Here is a 20,897-nt window from a genome sequence, read left to right as displayed (position 1 = left end):
AACAAACACCACGACAGTCAGGCAAAAAAAGAAAGACCGAATGTATCAGAAAGAGAAAGTTAGTTCACAACGGTTACAGCACCACTGTCTCATAGAAATCAGTAATTACTGGCAAATACGATGTAACCTATACCATATAAGCAATCTCTTGCAGACAATTAAAAGTGAAATAAAACTGTTTGCTTATAGTGTAACGAGATTGTTTAGTTTACCGAAATAACTCGCTGACGAGTCACATAAAGAAAAGAATTGATAAGGCGCGGATTTTTCTTAAGACTTTTGTTCAGCAAAATCAAGTCACCATTTAAATTAAAGCTTTTTAGACCTAAAGTATCTAAAGTAATGTAAATCTGAACTACAACATCGGAATGTGAATAGCAACGAAACCGTGATCAACAAGCCGAAACTGCTGCCAATGGTTTTGGATTCCATAAAGATACATAAATCAGTTGTAAAAATTGTATTAGGTACCTAAAGTTCAAAACTCTTTCCAAAATAGGCAGATGGTTTAATTGGTTGGTCACTGCTTCATTTTTCTTCGTTCGTATGGACGAAAAGAAATGTTATTATTCCAGTTTAAACGTCTGGAAGCGATCGAAAAGCCAGTGCATAATTTTCTTTTTTGTTTTAAACACGCCATTGAATTAATGCCGCTTTCACACAGGCTATAGCCTACTCTAGCCGTGGGGGAGCATTACTCTAATTTACTCTAGCCGTGGGGGAGCATTACTCTAATTTACTCTAGCCGTGGGGGAGCATTACTGAATTTAGACACCAAAGGTCATCAACATAAAAAAATCTGGCAGATTCTTATAACGCGAAATAAACGTATTTTACGTATAACTTAAAAAAAAAAATTTTACCACCGTCTACTCTAAATACTGGTCTATATTTTGAAAATTAAAAAAAAATTAAAACTTAAGAAAAATGTTAATATTCGCCAAGAAAATCAAAACATAGGTTTGAAACTATATTTTTTGTATAACATCGAAATAACCTTTCCAACGATGCCTCGCTTGGTGTGAATTTGTTGGGGAGTAAGTGTTTAATTCGGCAAAAACATATATTAACGTTCATAAGGTATCGTGATAATTTCTCTACAGTATTCTCAATAATAACCAAAAACGAACGATTCTTTGACACACTGTTTTTGTAAGGCTTAGTTTGGCAAAGAACAAAAAATTCTATTAAACAGCATCCAGCGAAAAAGTCAAAAGTCATATGTCAACCATGAACTGAGTACAAATAAAACCACTCCAGGAGAATACAGGCAATCAGGTGGAACTATATAAAGACCAATCGTATTGAAATCTTAACAAGTTTTCGCACAACCGTGCTTCATCAGGTCAAAGTAGAAATGAGAGCAATTTAAATGCACATTAATATTAACAAAGTAGAAGCACAAGCGCGAGTAAAAGGCGATAAGAACAAAGAAGTCTAACATATCCCTATTTAAAATTAGACAAACACGGTCATTTTATGAAAGAATTAAATCAGAATATCTAAAAGATGATTCGCAAAAAAATACATTTATATGAACTGGTAAAAATGACCCAAAATTTAATAACTCAACAATATCAGACATCACTACAAACAAGCATAAACAAAATATTGCACAAATTGTTTGTCGATTAAAAAAGGTCGTTAAAAAAGCTCAAAGTTCTTTTAAAAACTACGCTATTTCATTTTTACTTTATGGCAGCTTTTGCTGGTCAGTAAAGTTAAAGTAACACGAAAAACAAAAAACAAAATTGTAAGATTAAGAGTTTTTCCTGTGACCTTGCAATGTAGCATTTAGTAAATACGTTAAACATAGTGAACAACTTAAATATTTGTTCTTTGCACCCGTTATAGTGACCATCCAGCTCCTTGTATCACCATCAGCGTTACAAACAGCACTTGCACTTCCGATGTAACCAGAAGTACAGGTGAGATCTTTAGAGCTTCCCACAATTATCAGGTCAGATGTGGATGGAGATACGTAGAAAGGACTTGGTGGTATCGTGGTCGTATCGCAAACTTTTCGCGGAAACAATAATAAAGGTCGTGTTTACAGCTCAAACTATCCACCAATTATATTATCAAAGGTTGGATTGACATCTAGAAACTTTTATCACTATTGATATTGATTCAAATATGATATTTAATGTTTGCGGTATTTTTGTGTAATATCAATGGCTTCTAACATTTGCTTAATTATCTGTTGTTTTTTCCAACTCAGTTAAACTTTACGTTAGGTTCCGTTGAAAAACATTAGAAACAAACGTTTCAAGGGGTCATATCTTAAACAATCCATCGTAAATAAATCAGTTTACGAACTTAGCAGTTAGTTTTACTTGTTAGTTAAGAGGTTTTCCTAGAAATAAATAGTTTACAGTACCGGTAAGTTTAAAAACCACAAAGTAGGTAGATAGGTATTTTTCTAATAAATGTGTTGTCTTATTTGACTTCAAAAACAAATATGCTACCGTACATTAAGCAACTAAAATAAAAAGATAATTAGAAGAAAATGGAAGAATATTTACTGCGATAACTCACAGGTAGGCCTACTCACTATACGTTCAACAATTTTACCTTCGTAATCGTAAACATATGCGCGATCATTATTCCACGATGGAACAGTACAATGAGACTGCTGGTTTTTGGCATAAAAAGCCATCACTTAAATACTTTATTCCAGATGTCGATAATAAGTTTTACGTGGCATTACGCTTAGCAGAAAATACAAAACTGGAAATTCCTGATGTTGTTTTTTTAATACGGTATCAAAAAAGGCATGTTGGATGACGTCACAGCCTGCCATGCTCTTCAAACAGAATAACCACGGTTTTGTCTGATCGCAATCACAAGCCGCTACATTGTTAAATAATATAAAACTACAAACCTTTTCAAGATTTAGCACATTTAATTGCCAATTATATTTCTCTTAAATTTTATTTAAAATAATGTATCCGTTCTTCCCAACCAGCGCATTTCATCGCCCGAGGCAACTTCAAGTCAACATTTGTTAAGATTTATTCGAAGCGTACACAAAATGCGACCTACTTCTAAGAGCTTTGATATTTATTCTCCGCGTAACTATAACCCTCCAGTTATTACACATAAGATTATGGAAGCCAAGTTTGCCTTCCCATGCAGGTTCACTAGTAATTATATTCCCACACTTTTCTGACCATCAGCATTCGCTCTGGTCTAGCATCTTATCATAGGGTTGCCATACGTCCGGATTTCCCCGGACATGTCCGGAATTTTAGTGTTCAAACTGCGTCCGGGGGGAAATGCCGACATATGCTTAAATGTCCGGAATTTTTTTAAATTGTTTGTTGCGTTACGGGTAATAATTTCATTGTTACGTCATAAATGACAATACAAAGCTTTATTTGGGATACATAGATGATTGAGTGGAGCTGGGCTAATAGCTGAAGGCCTTATATCTCGGTCGATATTGCAAAATTTAGAACATGTCTGGTACGATAAGAGCGTATATTCGCTGAAGAAAATTATAAAGCAGTAAAAGCAGTAGAAAAATAGCGCAACAAGAAGTTTGTTGCAGACCAAATGAGAACTTGCATACGTGTATTGCAATCCAACATCTTTTCTGTTTGTGTATAGTTTCGTGTTTATGCTTTCTTTCACGGTAAACTACTTTGGTAATATTCTAAAGTTGGTCAATGAACTGAGGTAAATTTGTTATGGATTTGCGCATTATCAAATATAGTAACCCTAGCCTAGAGATCACCAGAGGTCAGCAACCTACGGCCCGCGGGCCGGATGCGCCCCGCCAAATGTAATTCATTTGGTCCGCCGCCTCTTTGACAAACTGGATGCGAGTCCATTTGAAATACTTTTTGACTATTTTAACTACGTAAGTGCGAAAAATTTTCCCGCTTGGCGCTAATGATCTTTCTACGTCCAACTTGTTTACGTTTTGATGCGGTCTTTTGAATTAGATCAGCGCTTCTTTACCGTTAACGGAAAACGTATTATATTTTTAATATTTTTATTTTCGGCAATGTAATAAAAACTTGCCAGAAACTTAAAAGAAATGCTGGTATACCTAAAAAATCGCGCTCGCTTCGCTGGCCATGTGCGCCTGGAAGTTATCGCGTTTCTTCAAACTATTTTATTACATTTTTCATTTGTAGTATGGATAACAACGTTTGGGCTCCAATTTTAAACCAAACAACGCTTTTTTTCGCGCTGTGCGCCAACACTTACTGCCTTCTTCAATGTAATTAAACAAGTTTTTTTTAAGTGAAAAAACACAATTTTTCTCAGTTAACATTTTGTGCGGCGCACAAAGACCTTTCTGAGTTTGGTGTTGGCCCGCGACTAGAAAAAGGTTGCCGATCCTGGTCTAAACCAACCTTTGATTGTTCTCACTAAAATCTTGGTGCTGTATAGCACACTTCACTTTTGGGTTTTTACAAAGTTATCAATATTTTGTAGGGTACATTTACATAAATAAAGCACCATAACAATTAAAGCGTGTCCAATATGTTTACTATTCGTATTTGGTGGATCATCATGTTGTCAGGTTTGGCTGTGGTGGATCATGGCAGAAATAATTTGAACACCCCTGGACTAGCGAATTCAAGAAACTATGTTCAAAAATCCACTCCGGTATACAATGGATAGGCAAAGCATTGCTAGTGTGACGTCATATTTACAGACAATGTGTTCATACCTCATTTTAAAAACCGCTTGTGGAAACTAAAGAGTGTCCGGATTTCATGCCACGAAAATATGGTAACCCTATCTTATCACCATTTTTAACATAAACGAAACGATTTATCAAAATAAAAATTGCAAGACATAAATTAATATTGGAGAATAAACATAATAATAATGCTTAACCCACCAAAACACAAACGCTAACCAGCACCCTAACCCAAATAATGTAAGCAATATAACCTCCCGGACGAAAATGCGGCAAACACTTGAGCGACAATCATCGCCGCGAAATTGTTGGTTTGTTTAACAATGCAATCTCCAACAAACCCAATTCAAATTAATCAACTAAAATACCGTACATAAAAAGTAACCTTAAAGCAGAACAGCCCAATGTATGACCCACGATGCTGAGAATAGTTAAGTGCTAATCACCATGAAGTTCTCAATCATAGCTGAACAGTTTTTCACCGACACTCTCCACAACCGGGCAACTTCAGCTATTAAGGCACTCCAGCCGTAAGTTCAAAATAAGAACAACAACAACGTCGCAATAAACACATTTGGGACAAATTCAAAACAATTAGAAAATTATTTACCCGATGGTTTTTTAAAGTAGCTTGCAAAGTTTCCAATTTAGGAATAAAGTCAATTTTTTTTAACGACTTTTATTTTCTTTGTCGACACTTTTAAATAGCTAGCAGTATTTTAGAAATTTTTTTCGTCAGTTATTTAATTTTTTTTATCTATATTTCCAAACTAAAGATAGTTGTTTTCAAAGTTTCTTTCTTTTTTTATTAGCCGAAATTAGTTTCGCAAGACAACTTAAAACGTTTAGTTAAAAAACACAAAACTAGGATGTTGAACAATTTAAATAAGCATAATTATTTAAACAATAGCTAACATGAGGCACTGTAAATAAAAACATTACTTGTATGATGTATATGAAGATAATTTATTTAAATACAAAGGCAGGGATGTCAAATATAAATGTAGGTAATTCGTAGTTTACATTAGAAAGGTGACAAGCGAGAAATAATTCCGAATAAAGTAGTAAGTAATCAGCATGTATATTTGAGGCAAACGTTTTATTAGGAATATACAGCTTTATGCGAAGCGATGATTGTATATTGTTGCCTCAGGCTCTATGCGTTGGATTGAGGTTTTTCAGCGAAAATATCGCAAAGTTTATCGCGAAGTTTAAAGTTATGCGAATGACTGAAAGTTGCGCCATATGTTGATATTAGCTGCTGTTTTTTCTTCAATATAATTTTTAAAAATTCGGCGCTGGTGTAGAATCCTACCACATTTTTTCCGCTGGTTTGGGTTTGGGTAGGTTAAGTATTATTGTTATATATATTCTCCAATATATATTAGCCTACTATCTTGCAATTTCAATTTTGACCATTTGTTACGTTCATGTTAAAAAAGCTGATAAGATGCTAGACCGAAGCCGTGAATGCTGATGGTAAGAAAAGTGTGGGAAAGATAATAACTAGTGAACCTGCATTAGAAGGCAAACTTGATTTTGACTGCGTGGGTTAAGATAATGGCTGGAAATTGTTTTTAGACGTAAACGAATGTTAAAGCCCATACTGAAGTGGTTTGCATTTTGTTACCATTTTAAATAAATCTTAAGATAATAGCTGGAGGTTGTAGTTAGACGTAAGCTGAATATTAAAGCCATTATGTTTAACATTGAGTATTTGACAATCCAAAGAAGCAAATACCAAATAGACTCGTTATGTTTATTTATTTGTTTCGTAACAATGGAATGCGCGAATTTCCGTCATTATATCGCGGTGCAATCATCCGGGATTATGTAGTAATCGCGTTTTAATGCAATACTTTCCTTCATTATAAGTAAATCAGCATTCAGTGGTGTAATAAGCGAGCTGTTTTACTAAAAATTAAAAAAAAATTTTGCTTCTAATAGTCACTTATAAGTCGTTAATGTTACAAAACAATTAACCCGACAACTTCAGGATAATTAATATTTTTCGCGAATTCGCAACAAAATCTTTTTTCGTGCTTTAATTACCCCCGAAAGTTTAAATTCCTTGCAGTATTTTTTTGAACGACTTCATTATTTTCATAGTTACGCCTCAACCTCGGAAGAAATCTAAATTTGCGAGCTTCGCCTTATTGGTGAGAAGTTCAACGAAACATGTGGAAAGTGTTGTGATTCGTTGTGCTTTCCAGTTTCCGCAAAGCTGGTTTAAGACGCGCTTATTTTATGAACCTCGTGCTTCAAAGTCACGTCAAGGGTATTTTTGAGGTTGCTTTGCACACGTGGCAGCTTTGAATAGCGGATCGAGTCCTCGTGCATTTTTGCGCACGTTTTTTGAGGCAAATGGAAAAGTTTGTTTATCAAGTCTCTGTTCATGAGTTCAACAAAGTGAGAAATAGCTCGGGTGGTTTTCCACTCCTGACTATATTTGTTCACTGAATAGTTATTCTGTTGATAATACCTTTAAAGTGGCTGATTTAGGAAGAAAAAAATGGCTGATTTAGGAAGAACATATATCTTTATTTAAATAAAATTTAGGAGAAATAGTGTACTGCCCGAAAAACATGCTTTACAGCGCTCTTTTTATAGATAAACACTGCTTACGTGCGTTACAGTTTTTTTATTGGAAAACACTGATATAATTGCTTTGTAGTGCTCTTTTCACGGGGAAACACTGCATTAGGTGCTTAACAGTGTTTTTTTTTATTCGGAAACACTGCATTAGGTGCTTAACAGTGTTTTTTTTTATTCGGAAACACTGCATTAGGTGCTTAACAGTGTTCTTTTTATTCGGAAACACTGCTTTAGGTTTTAACAGTACACTTTTTGATGGAAAAATACTACTTAAGGTTCTTTACAGGACTGTTTTTGTTGGGAAACACTGTTTGAGGTGATTTCAAAGTTCCGGTTCGGATGTAATTTGTGATGAAAATGTGGTTCAATAAATGTAAAGTTACGTGACGTAAATATGCAGCTTATTTTTGAAATGTCTGAAAAATAAAAAAATGAACGTTTTATTTAATGAGTAGCCAATTATTTTCTTCATAAAACTTCTAACGTGGCATAACTTGACTCTGTAAAAATGAGGTTTTGACGTCATTCTGAAGTGAACCGCTTTTTGTGACAGGTTCGGGTTCGGTTAAGGTTCAGGTTGGGGAAATTTGACCTAAAACCGGTTCATAAAGTCCCGGTAAGGTTCCGGTTCGACTTAACCTAAATAGTTACTTTAACAAAAGTTTTGGAGCTATAACGATTACAGTACGCTTCCATGAAATTTTACACCGCATCTCTTATTCAAAAGATGTAGGTGCTAATTTAAACACATCTTAATGTGGGCAGTTCGGCCATGCAAAGTGGCTTAGATGGTCCGACAATATGGCAAACTTTATGTATTGTACTTTCAACCTAGAGTTCTCGGCAATTCCGTCATTTCCGTTTAATAAATTTTGTGGGCAGAAATTTATGTGGAATCAATTAAAAATTGAATGTATAATACATTAAAAAAAAAAAAAAACTCAGATTAGTGATTTCTGCAATCATTAAAACAATAGACTTTCGACAAATGTTTTATGTTTATAGGCTATTACTGCTATTAATTTCTTCAGCTAGAATGATCTTCAGAAATTATATTATTGCTTTATAAAACTAGTATAAAACCCATAGCAAACGCATTTTACTTGAAAAATATAGATTAAACATATTACTTAAAATTTTATTTTTCGCGATTATGCGATTTTTTGCAAAATTTCATTTTATTTTTAGGAAAATCTTTTAACTAAAGCAAAACTAGTCTACTTGATGCTAAGTTTGTAAACTGATTTATTTACGATGGATTGTTTAAGACTTTTTTATTTATTTGGGATGTTTTCTATGTGCCTTGTTCTTGGGAACAACGTCACTCCGGATGACAGTAAGTTTTTACTGCGATTATAAAAGATTGCATTTTCATTATATCCTGCAGTACAGGTTTGTAAACGTATTTTAACACCTTTAAATAATGCAACTATACGTTTATAATTTTGCCTTAAATATTAATACCACTATTAGGACATAAAAATAGCTTAGAAAAAACAATATTAAAATTTTATTATAGAACTTAAACCCTAATTAAAAAAAAGAAATTTAATATAATAAATCACCTTTAGGGGAATCCCAAAATCCGAAGTCAAATAATATTTTTTTTTCATCAGTCCAGGGTTGCCAGATTGGCCTTTTTCAAAGTCTGTTGGCCTTAGAAATTATACTTTGACCTTTTTTTAGATTTGGCCTTAAATTTGGCTTTTTTTAATTTACTCTTTAAAATACATAATACATTATTGGGCGCTGGTCTAAAATCCTTCCACAGCCGCTTGAAACAATTATGAAATCAACGCACGATATTGGGTTAGGACGCGAATCAACGTTTGGCTGTGGGTGGGTCAAGTATTTATATATTCATTATTTAATAATATTGCTTAACCCAAATAATTGTGTTGTGGCAGGATTCTACACCAGCACCATTTATTGTTGTGGTTATCCAAGTTGACTGTAAGTTATAACTAGATATATTTACTGTAACTGCAGCTGGTGTCAATCTATTTTAGATTTATACTTTTATCCCTTTACAATGCCTAAGTGGAAGACTAGTTATGAAGGTGGAAGAAAATACAATAAAGCTTAGGAAAAATCTTACCTGTGGTTAAAATGTGCGGATGATGGGCAAAATTTAATAAAATGATCATACGCATTATCTACGTAAATTCTATTTATCTAATATATGTTTCGATCATTCCCCAAATTCTACGCCATATTTGAACCCCTTTCGCATCAAAGGCATATTTTAAGTGGGAAGTTTTCGGCCCATATCTGTTTTTGCTTGCAGAAACAAGTTAAGAAAAATAAAAAACAAAATATATAATATAAAGTACACAATACAAAATATTAAAAAAATAAAAAATAAAAAAAATAAAATAAAGTAAAAATTGAAAATAAACACTAAGCCCTGAAAATATACCCCCTGACAAAATATACAACAACCGCACCCCTGTCTAGTTCTTTTTTGGTTTCCTATGGTATGTTTCAGACCGAGTTTTGTCCGAAGCTTTATAGAAAAAGTAGACATCGTAGAACCTTCAAATTTTCAGACATGGCGTAGAGTGGTATGTAGGTGCTTTGTAAAAGTTTATGAGGCTGCACTTCCAGGGGCCTTTGCTTGGGGGGTAAAAACCTGAAATATTGCGTTTTAGCACTTTGTAGCTAACGACAGCCATCTAGCAGCAGAAAAACTTTCATACAGAATTCGTTCATATTCGCTTGCTTTGTCCAGCTCGCGTCGCGACGAGGCGGCTGCTGGCATCCCTGCTGCGCCCTATTGTCCCGCGCGTGCAACATTTGTGTTGGAAGTGGCTTGCCTAGTAAAACTATGCACATGCGACTTGCCTTTCATAAAGAGGCCTCTCTAAGTAAAAAAACCTATTGCTCTTACAACACAAAATATTTTACCACCGCAAATTTAAATGCGAATCCTACAGGCAGTGTACACATCTCTGTTAGCACATGTTGTAATTGTTGCACCATTCAAACATATCAACACCAGGTCTAAGCAAATATAATTATACAAGGGCCGCAACAACAAAAAGCTTAAGTTTAACGCATTCTTAACGACGACGTTACAAAGCTACGTCATAACATGGCGTCATAAATAAATAAATCTTGCGTTTATTGGATTTAAATTGGCAAAACTTTCAATATAAAACGTGGCTTATTAGGCACATAAACGTGTTTGCATATTGCTCAAAACTACAGATTTAAACTCTGTTTGAACAGTGATTGCTCAGACCAAGGCATGGTAAAAATTTACACAGTAAAAGTCGGAAAAAGTATAGCAAACCATAGACGTTAAATCATTTAGACAGAATGAAAATATTGACTTTTTAAACATGCTAGCTGACCAAAATGTAATAACATGGCCGTAAGCATTATCTACGTAAATTTTTATTGATCAAATGTATGTTTCGATCATTTGCCAAAATCTACGCCATATTTGAACCCCCTTCGCTTCAAAGCCATAAGTTATTATATTATTATACACAACTTATAATTGTGTGTAGATATGTTGGATTGGAGTAACATACAGAACAGGTGCAAATAGCAAATATTCTCCAAATACGATGTTTCCAATATTCTCCAAATCGTATTTCATCGTATTGTCGCGGTAATACACAAAGAGGTAAGGCCGTGAATAAAGTTTCACCCACCGTACAATTAACGGAGGGAAGCATTTCGAGTAGGGATGTTCAAGGCAGAATATCGGCGACACATTTATAATGCTTGCTTTAAATGCGGCGTCAGCATTTTTTGGGGCGACCAATTACTTCGCGATAAGCTTCGCCTAATAATTAAGTGTCAATAGGGTGTATTTACCGCCGCAAGTTTAAATGCGAAATCTTAAGGCAGTCTACGCCTCTCTGTTAGCACCTGTTGTGCATCTTGCTCCAACCAGCATATCAACATCAGGCCTAAACTTATCTAGCAAAACTTTCGATTTAATAGTTTGCGTATTAGGCACGTAATAGTGTTTTTCATATTGTTTGAAACGACAGATTTAAAGCCTGTTTTAACAGTGATTGCTCGGACCAAGCTATGGTAAAAAATTACCCAGTGAAAGTTTGCAAAAGTATAGCAAACCATAGGCGTTAAACCATTTTTAGTCTTTAAGAGAATGATAATATTTGATTTTCAAACACGTAAGCTGGTCAAAATTTAATAAAATAGCCATATGCATTATCTAAGTAAATTCTATTTATCAAATATATGTTTCGATCATTCCCCAAATTCTACGCCATATTTGAACCCCTTTCGCATCAAAGGCATATTTTAAGTGGGGAAGTTTTCGGCCCATATCTGTTTTTGCTTGCAGAAACAAGTTAAGGAAAATGAAAAACAAAATATATAATATAAAGTACACAATACAAAATATTAAAAAAAAATTAAAAAAAAAAAAAAATTAATATAAAGTAAAAATTGAAAATAAACACTAAGCCCTGAAAATATATCCCCTGACAAAATATACAACAACCGCACCCCCGTCTAGTTTTTTTTTGGTTTCATATGGTTTGCTATGGTTTGCTATGGCATGTTTCAGACCGATTTTTGTCCAGAGCATTATAGAAAAAGTGAACATCGTAGAACTTTTACATTTTCAGACATGGCGTAGAGTGGTATGAAGGTGCTATGTAGAGGTTTATGAGGCTGCACCCCTAGGCACCTCCAATTGGGGGAAAAAACAAAAGTGTTACGTCATCGTTTTAGTTCATAACAGCTATCTACTACTATCTAGCGGCAGAAAAACTTCAATACAGAATGCTTTCATTCACTTGCTTTATTCAGCTCGCGTCGCGACGAGGCGGCTGCTGGCATCCCTGCTGTGCCTCATTGTCCTGCACGTGCAACGTTTTTGTTCGAAGTGGCTTGCCTAGTAAAACTAGGCGCATGCGACTTGCCTTTCATAAAGAGGCCTCTCTAAGTAAAAAAACCTATTGCTCTTACAACACAAAATATTTTACCACCACAAATTTAAATGCGAAACCTGGAGGCAGTGGACACATTTCTGTTAGCACCTGTTGTAATTGTTGCACCATTCAAACATATCAACACCAGGCCTAAACAAATATAATTATACAAGGGCCGCAACAACAAAAAGCTTAAGTTTAACGCATTCTTAACGACGACGTTACAAAGCTACGTCATAACATGACGTCATAAATAAATAAATCTTGCGTTTATTGGATTTAAATTGGCAAAACTTTCAATATAAAACGTGGCTTATTAGGCACATAAAAGTGTTTGCATATTGTGAAGAAGCGACCGACCGCCTGCTGCGCTTTATTGTCCCGCGCGTGAGACTTTCATTGTGCGAAGTAGCTCGTCCAACACTGGGCGCGTACGACTTGCATTTTAAAAAAAGGCTTCTCTTTAGTAAAATTACTTATTCCTCTTAAGAAACAACTTATTTTACCGCCGCAAATTTAAATGCGAGATCTGGTGGCAACTCCAATCCAACATATCAACACCAGGCCTACACAACTTAAAATTGTGTGTTGATATGTTGGATTGGAGTAACATAATATACAGGTGCAAATAGCAAATATTCTCCAAATACGATTTTCTCAAATATTCTTCACGTATTTCATCGTATTGTCGCGGTAATACAAAAAGAGGTAAGGCCGTGAATAAACTTTCACCCACCGTACAATTAACGCAGGAAAGCATTGCGAGTAGGGATGTTCACAGCAGAATATCGGTTTTCGGGCGACCAATTACTTCGCGGTAAGCTTCGCCTAATAATCAAATGTCAATAGGGTGTATTTATCGCAGCAAATTTAAATACGAAATCTTGAGACAGTGTACGCCTCTCTGTTAGCACCTGTTGTGAAAGTTGCTCCAACCAACATACCAACATCAGGCCTAAACAACTAGCAGAACTTTCGATTTAATAGTTTGCGTATTAGGCACATAATAGTGTTTTTCATATTGTTTGAAACTACAAATTTAAAGTCTGTTTTAACAGTGATTGCTCGGACCAAGCCATGGTAAAAATTTACCGAGTAAAAGTTTGCAAAAGTATAGCAAACCATAGACGTTAAACCATTTTTAGTCTTTAAGAGAATAATAATATTTGATTTTCAAACACGTACGCTGGTCAAAATGTCATAAAATGGCCATACGCATTATCTACGTAAATTCTATTTATCAAATATATGTTTCGAACATTCCCCAAATTTTACGCCATATTTGAACCCCTTTCGCATCAAAGGCATAAGTAAAGTGGGGAAGTTTTCGGCCCATATCTGTTTTTGCTTGCAGAAACAAGTTAAGGAAAATAAAAAACAAAATATATAATATAAAGTACACAATACAAAATATTAAAAAAAAAAAATTAAAATAAAGTAAAAATTGAAAATAAACACTAAGCCCTGAAAATATATCCCCTGACAAAATATACAACAACCGCACCCCCGTCTAGTTTTTAATTGTTAATTTCGCATATTGTTAATCCTCTTCATACAAATGTATGTATACGATCGGAGTGCAATAATCAACAATTAACTGTTATGACGTAACAATAACTTAGTGTAGCGCGCGATGCGGTGCTTGGAACTTGGTGTAAAAAAGCAGCAGTGACGTAATATACGCGCCATTGTGACGTACACGCTAAGTTCAGGCGGAACTAAGCAAGAGACTTTAAAGTTTAACGTTGTCCGGTAGTATGAGGCCTACCCAGGTGAAATGTTTCACACATTGCTCATAGTGAAATAACATATTTAGCAAACTAAACTTTTTAAAAATCATTTGATATAAACATTAATTAATATTTAGTCAGAATCCTGCTTGAACATAAAGTGTGTTGAAAGTTAATCACATAAAATAAAATCTAGCCTTCAAAAAGAGTCATGACTCGACCGCCAGTTATTCAGGAGTGGGGAATTAATATTCGCTTAAAGACTTTGTACGGGTTTAAATCTTTTGGAAGTCGCAAGGTATTTTATAATTCAGCGTTAAAATAATCGCAATAATAAATTTACCATCTCGTAGCAAACTATCGCGTAATTAAGTGGTTGTGTTTAAACAGTTTAGTTTTGTTTTGTAAGATTTTTTTAATATACTAACTGTAAACCATAGAATTGCTGTAAACCAGGACGTGCGACAAATTTCAATGCAGATCAAATTCGAATATGAAAAATCGACGCTACATTGGTTTTATAAGAAAAAAATTCAGTGACATCTTATTACAATTAATAAGAAACAATTGCGAAATGCTTGCACGATTTGCAGCACTATAAATATGAGTCATATATTGCGCACATAACAACCTGTATTTTATACGTTATTGGCGCGGACGAGTTCTTATCACTTTGCATCCTATACGTATTTCTTCCTGCGCAGACCGGTATAACACATATCACATAGGGGTAAAAATATAGTTGTCCCTTGTTTTCAAACGCGGGTGGCGTGACCCCTCGTTCCCCAGGAATAGACGACAGTGTTTTAAGGTAAATATAAAATATATGGTTACAAGGAAATGTAACAAACCGGTTGTATTAGTTCCTTAATTGACTTGGCCAACGTTTGCATCGCAGCATTTGAAAGCTGACAACGCCGAAGTATCAGCTCCTCAATATTGTGGATGGCAGCAGATATTGCACGAGCACTCTCATCATCAACTTCGTTACAGCCAAGAACGAGTGATTTGATCTGTGGGTGAGATGAAACTTTGGATTTAATAAACATTTTGTGACAGCTAAATTACGCGTAATTCAGGGGTTTCCAAACATTTTGCGACCTCGCACCACTTGGACGTTCTGTATTGCCACGCGTACCAATTTTTGCAAAACAACTAAAACAACAGAATTAGTTACGTAACAATTATAATAGGCTTCGGTATTATTGTTTTGTAAACAAAACCAGATAAACAAAGTATAAAGTTGTGAATCCATTTTTTGTGAAAAAAAAACGGAAGCTACTTGCGTACCACCTAAAAAACCTCCGTGTACCACAAAAAACCTCCGTGTACTACAGGTTGGGAACCCCTGGTTTAAGTTATTAAATGTATGGGCGTCCCTTAGTGTTCTGGTCAATAAAACACAGTTTGTATTGTGTTACGTCATTACTAGATTGCAACACAATTCGAGAAGGGAGTCGGCGCCTGATGGTGTTAGAGTGTGGGTGTGCGACGGTGTTAGAGTGTGGGTGTTTCCAGTCAAGTTTTTAGAACAAAGGTCAGGGTTACGGGGAGGTTGGGCTTGTGCTTGCTGCGGGCTCCACATCACAACTATTTACAATATACCACATGACTTACGCCTTTGCGCCAATTCCACAATAAAATGTGCGTGAATGATAAGGATGGGAGCCGATGCACCAGTGACAGCTACCCACAAAGCCGCCGAGAGTGGCGACGGGACCCGGGGCTGCGGATTGTAGCAAAGCACAACGAAACCACAGAGTGACAGAGTGACTAGCGACTGTTAATGTGCTACAACAAAGAGCAGGCGTGCAACTAGCAAGTTTGTATGCCACGATTAGCGAAACATCTGCGCCGAGCTGTGCACCAAGTCAGCAAAATACAAGCTGCTGTCGAGGAAAATAAGTTGCGTCAATTTCAAACTAAACACGTGGTTTTAGAATACGCCTATAGAGAATAGTTTTGCGTCAACTATAATAACTTAACAATAGCGACTTTGAAACGCGAACGACAGTCTCCATTATACCTCCTTTTAAGAATCTGCTTCCGTTAAAAAATGCCGTTACACCAATATCGGTTATTAGCATAGACAGCAAACAGCGAGAAACATTAAAAGCGTCTAACTAGGTGATTTTAGCGAGAAAAAAACGAAAGAAGGTTTGACTTGCGAGGTTAATTGTCGAGTACGCACTTGCTAATCAGCCAACCTGAACGAATAACGAAAGAAATAAAACATCTTGCGTTTACGGTCGACCAAAAAAAGACGAAAAACGGCGTTTTGGGTTTGATTTCAGTTTCGCTTTAGCTTAAGACGCGTGACCCATTTACATTGAAAGCATTACCGTTTCCAAACGTTTATTAAACCCTGACAAAAACGAACAAAGAAACGTTAATATTACTTACCAAGGGGGTGTCCGTACCACCAAACCCCCCTTGGATACGCCACTAGTAATAACGTAATAATAGCCCGGGCAAACACTTGGTGCCCCTTGTTTTGAAACGCAGGGGGCGTGACCCCTTGTTCCCCAGGAATTGACGCCAGTGTTTTAAGGTAAATATAAAATGTATGGTTACAAGGAACTGTCACAAACCGGTTGTTTTAGTTCCTTCATTGACTTGGCCAACGTTTGCATCGTAGCATTTGAAAGCTTACAATTCCAAAGTATGAGCTTCTCAATATTGTGGATAGCAGCAGATATTGCACGAGCACTCTCATCATTAACTTTGTTGCAGCTAAGATCGAGTGATTTGATCTGTGGGTGAGATGAAACTTTAGATTTAATAAACATTTTAAATAATCACCAGCGCCCACTGGTGGCGGGTATCCCTTTAACAAATAAATCAAGTGATTGTTACAAAATGTTGCGCCCATTGTTGGATAGAGAGGCAATTGTTGCAGTATTTTATTTTTTTCAACTTAACCCGGTTTTGTTTAAAGTTTCTCTTCTACTTCAATTTGAATATGCCAGCGGCTTACCAGGATCCAAGACACGAATATTCAAATTACTGTAGCGACCAAACGCAGTGGGAACACTTCCCGATGTATTTTACCACACAACTTAACCCTTGACCCTTAACCTTAGGGAAAACCTGGGGTTCACAGGATATTTTAATAGGATGCTTAGAATTGTAGCAAAAACTCCCATTTTAATAAGACCAGTTAAAAGTATTCTAATAAATTTAAATCTGCACAGTTCTAATGTGTACTTTACAAGTGAACTCGACGAACGGCAGGGAAGTGACTCAAGACCCTTCAATAAATGAAATAGAAAACAATATGGCGACTAACTAGTCTAAATAGAAAAAAATAGAGCATGTTTAAGAAAGAACAAACAAAATAAAGTTGTTTAACTGTTAACTTGTAGTCTTGAAATTTGAAATTTAAATAGAAGATTAGAGCTGTCAATAAACTATAGTAACATTATTGACTCACTGGTTTGTGAAGTAGAGCAATGGTGTAAGCAAGTTCTTGTAAATCATCATTTGTTATTCTGGATGAACTTAGATTTACTTCATCAAAATGTTGCAAGCAAAGAGACAGGATTGCCACAACATCAGATATTGGTATTTTTGATTTCAACACAACAAATTGCTTAAAGTTGAAAGCCCTTGACTAAAATTAATATTAATGTTTTGCAATATACACTTGTACCTCTACAAATATATATGACATAGTGCAACCTGGACGTGAATATTTAGCTTCTTTATTCTAAGTAGTAAACGAAAGAATTACTTGATGCCAGACAAACAAAAAAGGCGATTTCAGGGGCAAGTATGTGTGTGAGGTGCTTAGCCAAGTGTGGCGCGCTATAGCGAGTATATATTTTATTTCAGACACAACATTAAACATTACGTTTTAAGTTTATTTAAATTTCAACTTGCAAATTGCTGGGTCATAAAAATGACTGCAATCATTTTGTTTAAAAAGTTTTACGCTGTTACGCCAACCTCTTTTGCTTGTTTTTCAATTTAAGATTTACAAAACCAAAAAAATAATTTGATTTTGATGATCACCGAGATCAGTGGTTCTCAAAGTTATTTTCGTAATCCTCCATTAAAGACTTAAACAATGTTAATTCCTCCCCAAAAAATCCCAAAAGGAATATTGCCAAAATTTCACAGTATATGGATATGATGTGCAAGGTGCATTTTTCTGATTCATTTTAGAGATAACAGTGAACATTACAAAAGTAGGAATCAATTAAAAAACAATTATAAAAACGCAAAGAACAGTTTTACAGAACGAAATTTACATAAGATATTTACAAAGCGTTATTCATTGTTAATGTAAACCATGAGCTTCATATTTTAAACAAAAAAAACAATGAAAATTGAGGAGAAAAGCATGACAGTTTTGCCTGAAGATTTCCACGTTTACAAATGTCAAGTGTTCCTCTTTTTGGTTAAAATATTTGTAATGGCGCTAAAACCACATTCAACTAAACATGTAGTCGGAATTGGAAGAAGTGTTTGCTCTGCAACGGTTAATCCTTAGCACACAAACTTGTGGATCCAACCAAATGTTTTTTAAATGAATGATTTGGTAAAAGTCGCTCTCGAGCACTTGCTTTGGCATTTTGCAGAATTTAAAATATATCTGGGCAATCTTATGTTTCACCATTTCTTTACTTTACTTTTAAGTATTACTTTTACCATGCTTTTACAACCATGCTAAAACAAACAAACAGTATAAAACAGACACCTGGTGCTAGGGAACTTTACTTACTGTGACGAAACAATAGATATTGTAAACCAAACTGAGTCTATTATGACGTAGGTTTAACACAGTTAAAGCAGCATATTGTCTTAACTTAAAGGCTACTTTAAGTCGTATAGCAAGTAGACGTTCCCATTTAAACTTCGAGCAGTTAGTTATGTGTTATATTTATCAAATAATTATTCATCCACTTTTCCTCCACAATTCCTCCCTGGAACAAATTTCCTCCCCCAAAAAATTTAAAATTCCCCCAATGTAAGCCAAGTGGCTCGCTTTGAGAACCACTGACCTAGATAATTGCGATAAATTCGGACACAACCAGCGGCAAACAGTCAAGGAACGACCAGCGCCTTTGAGGTTTGAAAATGTAAGCTCCACGCTCCACGATTAACGCGAAATGAAAAACACATCACACTTTATGGCAATTCTATCTACGTAAAGTGTAGCGCCACGTAATGCAACGTTTATGAAGTAAAAATGTTTTGCATTTCAAACAATATTTCCGCACTCTTTATCCATCTATCGACAATGTTACGCTATCTATAGGATTATTTATGGTTACATATTAATTGCCACATTCATATTTTGTGTTGATCGGCTATTATTCCACGAGGCTAGCAAATTTACACGGACATATAACGACGTAATATACAACCTTTTACACCAAACCCCACCTCAAAGTACATCACCATCTCCTCTAAAAACTCTACCGAAATTCTAAATCCACCCATTACCCATCACTTACCCCAAACAGGGGCAAACAATTCGGTGCTAAAACAGTCGTTCAAACTAGGGCGCCTATACGTCGACAACAGAACGGCCGATCGCCTCATACCCTCTCCCTACAGTTTCATGTATTATTTTGGCCATTTAGGCTTTATTCCGATAAACTTATGACTTATTTTAACAGGTCTAGGTTTTATTTAGACAATTTAGATATTATTCTGTCGTGGATATTACTGCGTATGACTTTATTATGTCGTTGGTCTAAATACTAGAGATCTTTCTGGCCGATATCCGATTTTTAACGCTTCAAACTAGGGCGCCTAAACGTTGACACCAAAACGGCCGAGCTTCCACCACCCTCTCCCTACGGTTTCAGGCGTGATTTGGACATCGAGGCTTTATTCCGATAAACTTAGGACTTATTCCACAACAGGTTCTGTCGTAGATATGACTGCTGCGACTTTTTATGTCGTTGGTTATAATACTAGAGATCGACAGATTTAATTTGTTATTTTGCCGATACCGATATTCGATTTTAACGCTTTTGTCAGCCGATACTTGGTACCGCTAACGATTATATTGAATATAGTTAAAGTTAAAAAAATGAAAGAAAGTCTAAAAAAATTACATTTCAGTTTATTTACCTATATTTATTTAAGTTTAATTTGCTCATTAACGTGGCATGATGCTAAACAAAAAAAAAAGAAACTTGTTTAATTTTTAGAAACTATTCTATATCCTACTTTTTAGGTACGGACGCTTCCTTTTTTATTTAATTTTATAAACCATTGTTCCGAAGTAAATTTAAATCTATCTATCTATCTTAGTAAATAAATATATAAATCGGTATTTGTCTAACTAATGCTATGGTAATAAATATTGATTACCCTGCTAGATATAGAGGCTTTGTAGATCTTATTGTGTGTTGCTGTGGAATTGTTTTATTCTGTTTAACCACGTAAATTCAGGTAGATTTTGCATTGTATTGCGCTTATTGTTACCTTAGATTTGTTCACAACCAGTTTTTCCATCAGATCAGTTTTATGATTTCCAATCACGACATCACCATGCTTGGATATTTTGCCTTCATGGATCACATATGAAGTCAAGACAAGCTGATCAATGTTGCACTTGGACAAAGCGTCTATTCCTGATTTGCCGATAATGTTTCCAGTAAGATCAAGTGTGGAAGGCTGAAATGTTACAAATGGGATGCAAGAATTAATTAAAGATAGATGAGAACTATAGAAAAAATATTCTCAAATGTAGTAAAGAGAAGTAAAACAATTTTAAATGCTGCCAATAATATTTTAGTATGCAAGACAGATACTTATTGTGCTATTATTGCTATATAAATAAAAGAACAAATGTCAAACCCTTGTGTTTGATAATCCCTTAGCAATGGACTTGGCACCCTTTGTAGTTATTCCACAGCCAGATAATATAAGACTGTCAATATTTGTCAAAACATCATAAACAATTAAAGCACCTTCATCACCAATAACATTATTAGAAAGATCAAGTGTTGAAATCTGTAAATAAAGATAATGTCT

General features: G+C 35.2%; 1 protein-coding gene across 1 annotated transcript; it reads right to left on the bottom strand.

Annotated features, from left to right (window-relative positions):
• Positions 1-97: 97 nt before the first annotated feature.
• Positions 98-20,838, bottom strand: LOC146170413 (uncharacterized). The gene is made up of 5 exons (XM_083392416.1): positions 20,346-20,838; positions 17,335-17,514; positions 16,493-16,654; positions 14,753-14,914; positions 98-2,019 (listed from the first exon to the last, which is right to left on the bottom strand). The coding sequence occupies exons 1-5, from the start codon at positions 20,373-20,375 to the stop codon at positions 1,957-1,959; spliced, it is 597 nt and encodes a 198-aa protein (XP_083248542.1). The 5' UTR covers positions 20,376-20,838; the 3' UTR covers positions 98-1,956.
• Positions 20,839-20,897: the final 59 nt, after the last annotated feature.

Source organism: Ascidiella aspersa, chromosome 1, assembly GCF_963924565.1.
Source record: "Ascidiella aspersa chromosome 1, kaAscAspe10.2, whole genome shotgun sequence".
NCBI classification, from domain to species: Eukaryota; Metazoa; Chordata; class Ascidiacea; order Phlebobranchia; family Ascidiidae; genus Ascidiella; species Ascidiella aspersa.
Note: the sequence above shows the minus strand (reverse complement) of the source record. Positions and strands in the feature narration are given on the sequence as shown.

Excerpts from the sequence above, each read along its gene's own strand:
- LOC146170413 (XM_083392416.1), bottom strand. The coding sequence starts at position 20,375 with ATGGAAAAACTGGTTGTGAACAAATCTAAG. Across the intron at positions 16,655-17,334 it reads TTGCTCTACTTCACAAACCA|ATCAAATCACTCGATCTTAG; the intron begins GTGAGTCAATAA and ends TCTCACCCACAG. Across the intron at positions 2,020-14,752 it reads TTAAGGAACTAATACAACCG|TTTGCGATACGACCACGATA; the intron begins GTTTGTTACATT and ends TTCCGCGAAAAG.